Source organism: Orbicella franksi, chromosome 9, assembly GCF_964199315.1.
Source record: "Orbicella franksi chromosome 9, jaOrbFran1.1, whole genome shotgun sequence".
NCBI lineage: Eukaryota > Metazoa > Cnidaria > Anthozoa > Scleractinia > Merulinidae > Orbicella > Orbicella franksi.
The window spans coordinates 22,270,565-22,285,564 of NC_138153.1; the positions used below are offsets into that span (position 1 = coordinate 22,270,565).

The 15,000-nt window shown below is 38.5% G+C and overlaps 1 protein-coding gene across 2 annotated transcripts in view; it reads left to right on the forward strand.

Annotated features, from left to right (window-relative positions):
- Window positions 1-1,558: 1,558 nt before the first annotated feature.
- LOC145497963 (arfaptin-2-like) overlaps window positions 1,559-15,000 on the forward strand; it is a 60,274-nt gene continuing 46,832 nt past the window's right edge. The window contains exons 1-3 of one of the 2 annotated variants that reach the window (XM_081477838.1): window positions 1,559-1,783; window positions 10,229-10,923; window positions 11,233-15,000. The exon at window positions 11,233-15,000 is cut by the window's right edge and continues 2,910 nt beyond it. In XM_081477838.1, the coding sequence (XP_081333964.1) occupies window positions 1,660-1,783; window positions 10,229-10,923; window positions 11,233-11,385 (972 nt within the window). In that variant the 5' untranslated portion in view covers window positions 1,559-1,659 and the 3' untranslated portion in view covers window positions 11,386-15,000. Of the gene's footprint in view, window positions 1,892-10,228; window positions 10,924-11,232 lie in introns of both variants that reach the window. The other variant, XM_081477837.1, reaches the window with a different exon arrangement.

The following is a 15,000-nucleotide window of genomic DNA, read 5'->3' on the forward strand; positions in this document are numbered from 1 at the left end:
AAGATCAATAGTTTTGTAGTTCGAATTTTAGTGACGTCATGTGAAAACCAGCAATATGCAGATCTCAAGCTGCGACTGACCTCTGTGTATGTTGCTAGTCAGAAATAAACTTTGTCTTAGTCTTGTATGTCGCTCTTTCTTTGACCATCCCTCCTAGTAGATTTTGCCGGCGAACAATTCTCTTTGCCATTAAAGAAGACAAAACCAAAATAACTCTAAATAAAGTAGAAAAGGCTAATCTTTGGATATTAAGGGAAACAAATAGAAGTAGGGTACCCAAATCCCTAGTGATATGGGTATCCCCTTCCGAAGTGTTGGCTTGTAATCATTTCTTTAATTCAGGGTAGCCAAATCAACCGAAGATAAAAAGGCAAAGCAAACGTACTAAGAGAAAAGCCAATTTCAAGGGAGGAAAGGACTATAGAAATCAGTGCCAAACTGTAGGGGATACCCAAATCCCTAGTGATATGGGTATCCCCTTCCAATATGTTTGGTTGTTATCAGCCAAATCGACCAAAGATTAAAGGGAAAAACAAACTTACAAAGACGAAACTTATTTCAATGAGGAAAGGACTAGAAGCAGCTGTAGAAATGCCAAAACGTTGGGGATACCCAAATCCCTAGTGATATGGATATCTCCTTCCAATATATTTGGTTGTTATCGTTTCTTTAGTTCAAGGTAGCCAAATCGACCGAAGGTAAAAAGTTTTCTACCTTGAACTAAAGAAACGATAACAAGCAAACACTCTAGAGGGGGATACCCACATCACTAGGGATTTGGGTATCCCTTACATTTTAGCATTTCTAAGTCCTTTCCTCATTGGAATGACTTTCGTCTTTGTAAGTCAGCTTTGCCCTCTTATCTTCGGTCGATTTGGCTGCCCTGAATTAAAGAAACGATAACAACCACACATATTGGAAGGGGATACCCATATCACTATAGGAGGGATGGTCAAGAAAAGAGTGACAAATAAGTCTAAGACAAAGTTTATTTCAGACAGGCAACCGTACACAGAGGTCAGTCACAGCTTGGGACCTGCGTATTGCGTGACGGCCGTATCTCAGTGTGTTCGCTCGCATATTGATTTTATTCAATCGCCGAACTATCCGAGGTTTAGAATGCGGCTTTCTTGTTTAGCTTTGTTTAAAATGACGTGCATTTCAAGGGTTATCGATAGGCACCAAGCGCATGTTCATACAAGGAACTTTGGCGCGTGAACGTGTTTTCTATGTCGTTATAACTGCGGACTCGGATCAGACAGTGTCATAAATTGCGACTATTTTCAGCAGCTTTATGTGTCTATATCAAGATTAAGATAGTTTTAATTTATTGAGACAAAGCTTCGTAAGAAGATAAATGGTTTTTCAGCAGAATTATGGGTGATTTCACTTGCCCCAGTCTGTGGTGTAACGCTTTCAGTGTTTTGGGTATCCCTACTGGGGATAGTCAAAACACTAGGGATATGGGTACGGGGGTACCCAACACACGGGGATACCCAACTCACTGTGACACCGCATCCCGGATTTCACAGTTTTTATAAAGAGATCTGGGAACCAGATTATGCTTCCGTTTTGAGCAGAATGACGTCATTTGGATAAAATATTCGTAGCATCAGGTACCCGGATGAAACCGGTAACGTCAGCAAATGTCGCAACAATATGGCGGACGAGAGGGACGATATTCGTGAAACCGATTTAAACGATGATATGATTTCTGGGGCAATTGGCACTAACGCAACCACAAGTATCGATTTTAAGGAAGATGATCCACAACATTTTCCGGGTATGGATGAAATGTTAAAAGTAGCAACTGATTTACAGGGTACTACTGGACATTCGGTTCAACTCACGCCTCTAAGCGGGTCGCCAAGATTAGAAATAGAAAATTCTGGTGAGGAAATATGACTGTTACAATTCTTATGACGTTTATAGATTTCTTGAAATAGCAAGGCAGGTGAAAACTCATTGTTAATCTGGGTCTTTTCATTTGCTTCCGCACCCATGCAGTAATATTCTCAATCTTCTTCTGTTGAAGATAAGCTTACATGTACCATAAGCTTCCCAACAGTAACGACCGTCGTTTATATAACCCTTACATTTAAGCTTATTTATTTATTTATTTATTCATTTATTTATTTATTTATTTATTGCAATTTAGCAACTTATTAGCAACTTGCATAGTTTTGGAGGGTTATGGCTTTCTTCCTTCAAGTAGCTGAAACGTTCATTAGACAAGAGTTCACTTTAATTAATGCACATAATTCTGTTCCTCCCTTTCGTTGATGTAAGAGAGATAGCATGCAAAAGTAAGTTCTCTTACAAAGATCCTTCCCTGTTGCTACATGTCAGTATAGATGAGGTCCTATAAGGGGTTTCTGGGATCTGGCATATTTGTATGTGTAATCAAATGGTGACAAGTGAAATAATAATTTCACTTACATTTTGTCAAATTCTTATATTTTAATTTATTAGAATTATTAGAATTTTTGACAAACTTAAGTGGAATTAATGCCTAATTTCATGAGTATACCTTTTGATTACCTTTTAATATCTTGGGTGACAAATTACAGTTACATTCATGGGCTTTTGACTTATTTGTTGTATCAAGAAATTTAACGACAACCATTGCCATGGCAATTTTGTAATTTCCCAGGTGAAATTATAAATTAATGCTGAATTCCATGCCAGACTTAAGGAGTAGCTTGTCACCTTTGATATTAAGGGAAATACGGAGAACTTGGTCATATGCTGTTGTTTGCAGAGGATGACAAAAATATACAAAGATTTATAATGCAGGTGAACAGCCATTGTGCTACTTAAAGCTAACAGCTATTGTGCTGTTTAATTATTAAACCTCTTGTTCGGTGACAGTCTTGTTGGCTTTGTCGTTGTGGTTTGCTAAAGCTTCCTTGTGATAAGGGAAGTACAGAGACCTTTTTCTGGGTTTAAAATTTGGAATGCAGGGACTTTTTTGGGTCAGAAAGTTTGCAGCAGTTTTATTGCTGCCCAGATTACAATGCAGCTATTTTAGTCCTGTCCCACTGAGATGGATCGATGTCAGGTGTGAATGAGTGAATCAATGAAATACTATATTTGAGTGTCAAAGGGTATTTAGCTTTAAAAAACTAGTTGGGGACACTATTTACACTTTAGAATATATCTTAGCTACATAACATTAAATTAAAATTGAAATTATTTGCCTGCAGTATCAAGTGTAACATTGTCCCACATGACCATATGGTCTATTTTTTTGCGATGCGATAAAAGTAATAGCCTAAAAATCATGTTGTATTTCACTAATATAGTATTTGTCAAATTGACCCTTGAAGCTCTTAGTGTACACCTTGATGCAAAATAAGTCTTCCTTTCAATTTCCACCCCGAAAAAGAAATTGAAAACTTATGTAGGTGGTCAACCATGTCTTAGATAGGAGGGGGTCACAATTTTTTGCCTTCAATCACAGGCATCCCAAATTCATGATTGGAGAAATCAATCGAATATATCTCAGGGTATGATGGAAAGGCTGTCTGATAGCCTGGGACTAGTGAAACGATCGGTCAGGCTAGCACTGTCTTATCACAGGTTGCCCGACAGGCAAGCATGACGTGGACATGAGTGAAACACTGTTGCTTGTTTTTTTTGTTTTCTTTTTTCCTAATGGCAAACTTCACACACTGTGTTTAACAGACAGTTCGTGAGAGAAAGTGAAACAATGGAAATGTTTTTTCTAAGATAGAGTAAAATGTAAAATTTAAGCGACCGAAGTCAATTTTTTCCTGATCGCATGTCCCAAAAGACATGACAAAAACTTGCTATAACAAGGTTATCATGTATTTTAATCGTTACCGTGCAGTTAATAGTTTGCTCAAGTAAGCATATGTCTTAAAGCATATGTAACCGTGAATAGCAAGGAGCGCTGGAGTGGTAGCCAAGATTTCATTCGGTTATTTAAGGTTACTTCAAACCTTCGCAGGGCTACATCGATCAATTTTTTTTTTGGTCAAGAAAATTAAAGTCCGCGAAGCTCAAGTTTGCATACTGTGAATGCTAGGGGTTCTGTTATTTCATTGGCTCGCGGCTTTTCATGTTGACACATTCCTCTGTGAAGGCATGATATGTTTATGAATCTTAAGAAGGCAAAAACTCGCACTCGTTTTTCGAGAGAATCCCTTCTCTTCAAATGAATTAATAGGGTATGCAGATTTGACGGTTTTCCATGAAATTTGGTCAGAACATTCACTGATAGATATGGAACAAAAGTGTGTTGGTGAATTCCTTTATTTTATATACTTTCCTTGTGGCAGCCTTTAACGCAACATTTTACGTGAAATTTTCGATAGTCAAACTTGACAGGTCTATAAAAAGATAACCAATAGAAATAAAAGAAAATGCTGACAAGTTTTTGGAGATTGAGGCTTTGTGATTAACACTGCACAGTTATTTTGCATGAACGATCGCATTTGATACCTGATTAATTTGCTGGAACGTCAGTCAGTCATTTTGGAGTTGACGGCCTCTGCCGACTTTGAAAAACAAAATCCAAAACAAAACATAATTTTATTGAATTCTACATTTTATAACCTTTCTGTTGATATATAGTTTGTGGGGGTTTCCTTGAAAACAGCGCGCATACAAATTTTTTTCTGGAGAACACCCGCGAAGGTTTGAAGTAACCTTAAGGTCAGCACACACGAGGGGACTAGTCCCTGCAACTAGTTCCCTGAAGAGTTTACACGAAGGGACTGGTCGCAGGGACTTGTCCCATGAACAGTTCGCATGAAGCTTTTTGAGGAACAAGTTGCAGGGACTTGTCCCAAAAATTCAAACCAGTTTGAATTTGTGGGACTAAATTTGGTCCCTTCGACTAGATTTTGTGGCAAAAATGGCTAGTTCACATGATGGGACTTGTCCCTGTGACTTGTTGCAGGGACTAGTCACAGGGACAAGTCCCCTTGTGTGTGCCAACCTTAAATTATAGTACGACTGAACAAATTGTGTTTCATGTACATGAAACGTGCGACAAGTTAAGAACATTAAAGCATAAAATGAATTTACTATCGTTTACAAACTACAAAATAAGGCAAAGCGTATGACTTAAATTATTGATGTATTCCTTTCCAGAAAGAAAAATTTAAGCGATATTTGGCAAACAACTGTTTTAAAAAACAGGTTGCGTGACAGCTTTACTTTCCGGCTTTAACTATTTGCGTAAAGTAATTCAATATGTTGTTTTGACTATGCATAAATAAAAACTTCGGCTGGATTTTTTAAAAGAGCTTAAATTTCCAGTACTTTCTTAGATTCTCATATGAAAACTTCTTTGAATGAAGAAAAAGTCAGCTGCTATGGCATCTGGGAGTGAAGCGCTTCTAAGTCAGGTGCTAGTTCAAACTCATTGTCAACATGACATGAATTTACGTCTAGAACTTTCCACAGTCATTTTTTTGAAAATTAAATCTCAGAACCTTAATCTTTCATTACCTAGCAACTTTAAGGGCCCATTAACCGATTCATGCCCGCGCTTGCATGCATTGCTAAGGAGGTGAAATTTCACTTCCGGTTACTTACGTCAGCCTGAGTGTGGAAAATAAAAATAGCTCAAAAACTTGCAAATTCGCCTACATTTAAGATGTTTTTCTTTGTTTTTCACACCATGCAAAGTTAAAAAAGTACAAGCAAAGGCAAAATAAGAGAAAGACAGAAAAACAAGAGCAATACAAAGAGAAAAAACTCCATGTGGCTTTGTTTGATCTTACCGAAGTGCACTGGTGGTGTAAATTGCGCACGCGCTGATAACTTCCCATATACATCAGGCGCACTTCCGGTTTCTTTAAATGCTAAAGGAAATGCGGTTTTACTTTAAATCCAGCCTTTTGCGACAAATTTCGATTAAGGCCGACTTTGGGAACATAGCCATGCATTCCTTTTTCGAAATCATGCTTTTTTCAGAGAATTGCGAATTTTTCAATATTTTGAAATTCTCTCAAAATCCGACCTTTTAGAAATGAAGCAAAATCTATGCATAGCATAATGAGGATTTAAATTAAAATATGAAATCAATGAAAACAATCCTGATAAAGTAATTTGCCTAGGAGCCTTTGCATTTTTTCAGTATTAGTCACATGACCATGGGCGTGGCCTGATGACGTCATCACTAGTGTTACTGATGATGAAAAAGTTATAGCTCTGAACCAACTAAAAATGATGAGGCTATATGAGAATAAAGTTTCCTTAGCAATGGCTCAAAAAGATCAGTTAATGGGCCCTTAATCCTGCCTGACCTAGTAACTATCTCCATAAATAACATAAGATAAAATAGTGTAAGTCGTGTGACCAAATCAAGGTTTACAGTTATTGTTTGTCAAAAAATATGCTGCCTTGTGTCTTGGTCTACAATTTAAGCATGAATAGCTACAGCTAAATTTTATTACAGTAACTAGGAGATTAAAATGAATGACTTAAGTCTTGTTATTTATGGATATGAAATTTCCAAGAGGTAGGGGGACCCAATTAAAAAAGTCATGGGTATTCCAGGGGATGGGGGGAGTACCGTGAAACCCCCTGGAATGGAAAATCCTGGGGGGTTGGGGTCAAACTTGAAATGAACCCTCCGTGGGAGGTATGGATATTTTCTAGAACCACACATTAAGTGTTCTAAATGTTTTATTGTATAAGGGTTATTCAAAAGAGAAATCGAAGAGAATTAGTTCATCTAAGATCCCTATTATTAATTAACATTATTTTTGCATGAAATAGCTCTGAACCAACTAAAAATGATGAGGCTATATGAGAATAAAGTTTCCTTAGCAACGGCTCGAAAAGATCAGTTAATGGGCCCTTAATCCTGTCTAACCTAGTAAATATCTCCATCCATCAATCCATCCATTTATCCATCCCATCCATCCATCCATCCCATCCCATCCATTCAATCCATCCCATCCATCCCATCCATCCCATCCATCCATCTCATCCATCCCATCCATCCCATCCATTCATCCATCCCATCCATCCATCCCATCCCATCCATTCAATCCATCCCATCCATCTCATCCATCCCATCCATCTCATCCATCCCATCCATCCCATCCATCCCATCCATCCATCCATCCATCCCACCATCCCATCCATCCATTCCGTCCATCCCATCCATCCATCCCATCCATCCCACCATCCCATCCATCTCATCCATCCATCCCACCATCCCATCCATCCATTCCATCCCATCCATCCATCCCACCATCCCATCCATCCATTTCATCCATCCCATCCATCCATCCCATCATCCCATCCATCCATCCCACCCATTCCATCCATCCCATCCATCCCATCCATTCCATCCATCCCATCCATCCATCAGAGGACACCAATTTTCCCACCCCCCCCCCAAAAAAAACTCTTCAGGGGCAAATGACATCATGTCCATGCTCGTCACATCTGCATGTGTTTATCTGCTGTTACTGGCAAGTTGCATATCTGAAGTTTGAAGTTAGAGTTATGGCGTTATGTGACCTTGTAGCTAAGATTTATCGATGTGTTCACCAAATGTGTATGACTTTTGGGTCAAACACAAAGGTGCGGTTCGGCTGCCTGTTGTCTACTGTCTAGTCTTCGATCAAAAACCAACACTGTTTTGTGCAGAATAAATCGATGGAGGAAATGTGTAATTTCACTTTGCTGGCTTTGATTTCTGTGCACAAAATATATTACTTTAACTTACTGAGTTGTGTAGCTTGGCAGATGGCCATGATTCATGGTTATAGAACCATCTTACCAAGTTGTCTAGCTCGTTATAGTGGGTTAAATGAATGGAAACAGAAGCCACACATTTAACCAGAGAATGTTGGTATGTAAACAAACACCTAGAAAGAATGTTCAGCTAGTTAAACGGCTTAGTGAAAAACAGTTTATTTATTTTACATGAATGTAAATTTATGATTACGTTGTTCTGGTCCCCTTTAGTCTCAGGTCATTGAAAGTAAATTAAAAATAACAAACAAAACTTGGCATAGACACAGAGCCTGAATTATGAAATTGTACAAACCAAACCAAATTTCTCTTTAGGCAGACAAGAAGATTTTCATGAACGCAAATTGTATGGGAGCTTTAAAATTGCTCACAGGCCAGAGTTTAAGCTTGTTCTTTTGTTTACGTTTTGAATTCATGCTGAGTTTACATCAAAACATGAGATTTTAAAGGCCTATTTTTGCGAGTCTACGGAAACTGGCGCCGTCACGCAACGTTTTGAACAACAAATCGGCCATTGTAGTCTATACAGGGGACCTCTTCACTTGCATGGACTTTGACACTATGATATATCTGTCTGTGTAAAACCTCGGTTGCAATGAAAAATGTTGATTTTAGCAATAGACAGAGGCTGAAAGTCAGCTAGTTAAATCATTTAAAGGGGCTAGGTCAGCCAATTTTAGGCAATTTCAGCACTGATCAAATGTTCATAGAATTAACTAAAATATCACAAAACGGCTCAAAACTATAGAAGAACTCAAACAAAACACAGGAAAGCCAAGAAGGGACATGGATGGACAAAACTGGGGAGAATTAAATTGGATTGCATTTGGGTAAATTTGAAAAACGTCGGCCCACCTTTTTTCAAATTTATATCAGTTTATATCAAAATGTCATTTACACAGCTGGAAAGTCATTCTCAGTTGTTATGTGGCTGTGATTTTGCAAATGAAAGACTCTTGCTCTGCCAATTTGACGCTTAGAGCTCATAATTAACAAAATTAAGCAAAATTACCTAAAATAGCGCGACCTAGCCCCTTTAAGGTATATATATGAAAGTGACGGTATTGAATGCACTCAAGATCTTTGATTACTACTAGTTAATAAAATAATTTCGGGCTAGCTCCTCAGAGGTTTGGGCTAGTAAGATGAAATTACAGCTTGCCCAAAGGGCAAGCAGAGTGTTTGAATTTCATCTCACCCTGATATATATGTTATTGGCCAGCTGGGAGGTCTGTATAGTGAAAAACTGTGACTGAGGTCTTGAAAATGCTGCTCGAGGCCTCTGGCCTCGGGCAGCATTTTCAAGCCCAAGGACACAGTTTTTCACTATACGGACCGACCCTAAGCCAGCCAATACCATGTTTATTATTTTCCTGCAGTAAATTGGCTTACAAATGGCTTTGTTTACACAACTTTGTCATTGAACTGGCTTACGTGCTGTCTACAAACCATTCGTAAAAAATCTTTGCATCGAGCAAGTAACTCAGATACTAGTGTACATAAAGAACTACTTTATGTTAGTTGCATTTAGTTCACCAGTTAAGTTCTCCAAAAGTGTTTTCTCTGTGTGAAATTTTGTGCAAAGTTTGAAGTTCTACTACAAAAACAATCTCAGTCAGTCATTACCAGACTTTTCTACCGTAAATTGGATAGCAGAAAGCAAGGAAATGCATTACCGGTAAGTGTAGTCCACAGAAATTCTCAAAAATACAGCAACAATCAGAGAGGTAAACTCAACTGAAAGTTACTCATTTTTTACTTAAAATTGTACAGAGAGAGCCACACAGGATTACATGCCATTACAGTGCTGAGCTACAAAGAGCCAAACAAATTCTCACAACTTCAAAACACTCTATTCAATGTACTTACAGTGACTTTTTTTACTATTTAAAGGTGAATAGAGATAAACTTGTGTTGATTAATAGTCAATAGAAGTGTAAAAAGGGCAAAAGATTGACAATTACTGACACTGCAAAAATAATGCATGATTTTTTTTGTCCACATTTTAGTAGATTGGTCATTTAAGTTTGCCAACAAACTGAGCTGTCGCAGAGATGCAACATTTTGTTATTTGGTTTGTTTTTACTTTTTTACAGCAACTTTTGTTCTTGTATGATTTTGTGAACCTTCACATGATTTGATCAATATAGATACTGTTACTGTATACGTTTTACCTCATGCTTGTCATTGTTTATGGAAATACTGTATTTCAGAGTTATCAATCGTTCACGAGAGTACTGTTTGACCCTTTCAAAGTCTTTTCATACTGACAGATATTAATGACCCTTTTGAGACAAATTCTGAGGAAACCTGTTTTCAGCAGACACCCCGTATTAAGCGGACACTAGCATGGGTCCTGAGGGTGTCCACCTAATACAAGTTTGACTGTACATCAAATTTGGTTTGGATGGTGACTGCACAGTAGGTTTTGAAGGATGTGGTTAAAATATGAGATTACTCACTGATGTGTAACTTATTACAGGACCTTCTTCATCACCTGTGTCATGGCACCCACCTGAAGGGACATATCAAAATGGTCACCCCACTGCTCAAGCCATTGTTCGACCTGGAAGTGCTCAGAAAATAGATCACTTAAAAAAATGGAGTATTTCAACATACAAGTATACTAGGCAATATCTTTCTGAAAAGTTTGGTAAAGGTACAAGGACTGTGGATACTGAACTTGAAGCACAAATTGTTTTGCTGAAAGAAACACAAGTTAAGTATATTAATGTCCTAAAGCTTGCAAAGCAGATGACACATCATTTTCATAGCATGGTTCAAAGTCAAAGAGGTCTTGCCGATGCCTTTGCAGATTTGGGGATGAAATCACCAGAACTACAAGATGAATTCAACTATAATGCTGAGTCTCAAAGATCACTGGTCAAAAATGGGGAGGTTCTGCTTGGAGCCCTTAATTTCTTTACATCCAACCTGACCACCTTGGTGCACAAGACTATGGAAGATTCTATCATGACAGTGAAAGCATATGAATCTGCCAGAATAGAGTATGATGCCTACAGAACAGACCTAGAGTCTACCCAAACTGGACCAAGAACCGCAACAACAGCTGTTAAAGCTGAAGAGGCTAAACAACAGTTTGATGTCCAGAAAGAGAAATTTGACCGGATACGTGGTGACCTAGCGATCAAACTCAGGTTTTTAGAGGAAAACAAGGTACAGAATAATTATTTATCATCATCATTTGGGTAATATGTTCAAGTTAAGACTTACTATAATAATGAAATTATGTGTAAAATTTGCATTTCGTGGGGCATCATCATCGTTAAAGAAATGAGATATCAACAGATATCTGGAATTAATAGCAAAACAGCTGTTTAACCACTGTTATTGGAAAAATAATGGCCTGACTTCTGTAGGTAGGGGTGTTTACTATTACTCTGTGGGTGTCTTGGAAATAAAACCTCTTACCTGAAGGAGGTAATAGTGGCCTCTTTAACCATAATTTTGCTTTTTGTTTAACAGGTGAAAGTGATGCATAAGCAGTTGTTACTCTTCCAAAATGCAATTAGTGCTTACTTTGCTGGCAACAAGCAGGCTTTGGAAAACTGTATAAAAGAATTCCATGTTAAAATCACAAGCAATGAAGGCAAACAGGCATCATTCCTGGAACACTGATTTAGTTGTGGGCAGGCATGTTACTTTGGGGCATATAGGATATAGAATATGAACGACAAAGTATATGAAACTGCTTTTTGATTAGCATGTACCTGACAATAAGTAATTTCTAAGACACGTGTTGAGAGAATTTTACCAATATTATGAGGACATAATTTATTCCTTATTCATGCCAACTACTGTAAACATGCTTAAGGTAAAGTTAGTGTTACAGGTTACAAAAAGGCTTCGTTTTATCCAATATTAAAATCAGTTTCCACTAATCTCAATGTAGTTTGTGGGAACTTAAGAAGAGTAAACCTTACTAAGGCACATTGTGGACAAACCATTTGCTGACAATTTATTGTGAACAGGGTGTTGTAGAGTCATTATAGTTGCTTATGTCAGTATAGGTTTAAATGTGTTTGTGAGGACTTGTAACAGAAGTGCAGAACAGTGTCTGTCTAGCTATACCATAAGCCTTCTCTGGAATATCAGACTGCAAGCCCACAAATAAAATAGTTTGCAAGCTAGCACTCTGAATCCAAACTTGGCAAAACTCCCGAAAGTATTGGGATTCTTCTACGGAAAACAAACTGCAAGGGAATAATTGAAAAAATTATTTCAATGTAAATCAGTCAATATAAGGGTTAAAGTTGTCCGTGTGAGATGTAGGAGTAGTAGATTCAGGGAATCTCAAAACTTAGGTTTTGGGCGCTTATACTTAATATACTACTCGTCCTTTGTTTTCCAAAGAATGATCTACAGGTTTTCTGTACATGAGTGATAAATAGCTTTGCTAAAGTGAACCGTGGTCGCGGAAAGGTTAATCATAAGAGGAAAACACATAGCAGATTCAGACATCTGAAATAGACATGGCTTAAATATAAAACAAACACAGTCAGTCTAAAGTATCGATTTTGGTTTTTGAGGTAACGCCAGTAATGGGTTCTTTAGCGTGTTTCACTGAAAGGCACCAACATGCAAGACAATTTTTTTTAGTTTTACCATTTAATAACTTTTGCGTTGATTCCCAGAATGAATAAAGAAGCGGGTTCAGAAAATTCAGATCAAGAGGGCTTTCTAATTCTAATTTAACGCTATATTCCAGATTCAGTTTTGAGATTGTTTTGACAGTGTGATAATGTGTGACATTGCGAGAACTTCGTTTGGTCAATGGCCTTGCGTGTCTCGTATGTTGCTTGACGCCTCGCATTGCTCGCACATCTTGCTCGCTGCCGAGTCTATCTTTTCGTCGAGGGTCGAGGGTCGAGGGTCCTATGTCGAGGGTCGAGGGTAAATGTTTTTTTTAGGGAGGGGGGGGGGGGGAATGTTTTTTATTCTTTGCTGTAGGTTCGATTTCCGCCGCTCAGTCGAGTCCGATCTACATGTTCCTCCCCGACTTGGTTAAATGTTCGCTAACATGATCGCACTTCATATCACAAACGTCTTTGTTACAGCGAGAAAGATAATTTATGTAGTCTTCTCGATTCAGATATCTGTTTGGGTCCCATGTCTAGGGTTTAATAATATATCACAGACCTGATTATTTATCCATAACCTTCTACAACATTCAAAGTACGGTTTTCATGTGACTTCATCATGCTGGATGCTTTGGCAGATTTACTAATGCCATCAACTTTTGAATGGCTGTCCGCGTAGAAACAAATCCAAACATTCAGTTTTGCAGTTGTAATTTCTTCAACAAAAAGATAACACACAGGGATAACAGAATGTGGTTCGCGTTAATATTTGTGAGACCCTGTTAGGGGTAAATTCCGACAAGCGACATGGCGTTGAAACGGCGACATGAGAGCTATGAATTGGCGACGAACGACAGACTACTCCAGCGAAATAGAGAAAGCGACACCAGTGGCAAGATAGACCGACAGCGAATTTCGGAACTGAGAAAGTGATTGTTTTAAATGTCTGAGTCGAAGTGAAGACGCATTTCCAGAGTTTCAAATGTAAATGTGTTTTCCTTTCTCACGCGCGATGTCGGCGGTTCGTGAAACCCAGGCTTTCTTATATATGCTAAAACGTCATTGCTGAGTCCGTCACTCTCAGCTGAGTAAGCAGTGCCCTAAAACGCCTAAAAACACGCTTAAGGAAAAAGGAAAGAGATCGTCGACCGTCTGCTTCATATTTTTATTAGTGGGTCACCAGTAAAAGAATATGAAGCTGTATTATCAACAAATTATGGAAGGAAAAAAGAGACGGGGGAAAGCTGCCAAGGTTTTCTCGTCTTTAGCAGAAGATAAGGGTTACGCCAAATTCAAAGGAAGATTATAGATAGGAGAGATTATCTGATTGAGGCAGTTGAGATTTTGAGTTAAAGAACGGTTGTTTAACATAAACATGGTAAAAATAGTCATAGGTTCGATTGTACTTTAGGTCCAAATACTGACTGGAAAATGGCTGAAAATAGCAATTCCAATCGTCTAAATTTCAAAATTTCCCGGGGGGAGTATGCCCCCACATCCCCCAGGAGGTTAGCAACTCCAGCGCTCGAAAGCATGCCCAAGCCCTTACAAAGCATGCCCCCCAGCATGCCCCCAGCCCCTTAGAAAATTTTGAAAAATTGAAGTAGCTAAGAAGTCTTTTCCTTCATGCTCAGTCGAAATGTGATGCTTTAAGGCTGGTTTTCACTAGCGACGGAGTCGGAGTCGTAGTCGGAGTCGTAACAGAACTTACGACCTAGTGAAAATCGAAAATTAGAGTCGCAGTGTTTCAGCCAGAAAATTTTACTTGAGGGCCAAATTGGCCCCTGGAGATCTTTTTTAGGGGCCAATTTTTTAAGAAAGGGGCCAATAAATTGAAAGCTACAGAAGGAAAAAATGCATCAGGGTACCAAGAAAAATAAAGCAGCTTATTAGGATCTACGATAAAATTTAATCGTAAGTGCTTTTTGAAGTGTTTCTACTCTATAAAGTTTCTTTTACCAGTATGAAGGATCCGTGCATTACGAGAGAACAATCCTTAGGCGTACATGACGTCAATGATCAAAGGTTTGCAATGCATTATAGGGCGTTTCTTAACACGGTTAGCCATTTGGAAGTTTTCCGATGTGAGAGAATCAATACAGCAAATAGCACAGCAAAGCAAAAGGACGGATTGGATTCTTTTCTTATGTTGAATGTTTTAGAATGTTGAATGTTTAATGTTGAATGTTTTCAATACGATTTTCTAGAAGGACATTATGTGTGACAAAATAATCGTTGTTGATCGTCAACACAGAGAAATGTAGTCGCCATTATGGAGACTAAACCAGAATTTTTGGTCGCCAAGGATGAAAGGTTAGTTGCATTGGTGACCGATATGGTTGCAATTTCGAGCCCTGGGATGGCTTTTAAAATACTGTGTCTGTGTTAAGCCTGCAGCCTTGTAAAAAGAAAGGGCCAAATTGGCCCTTTTTTCGTTTTTCTGGTTGCCATTTCTGATTCCAACGCGGGATTCCCGCAATGGCGCGGTCTGGCGGAAACACTGGAGTCGTAAGTGGAGTCATAAGTTCGACGGAATCGGAGTCGCAAGAATCAGAACGTTTCCATTTCTTCCGATTCCGTTTGCGACTCCGTCGTTTATGATCCAGTGAAAACTACGTTGTCGGAGTCGAAAGCAGAAACGGAAAAACCAGTC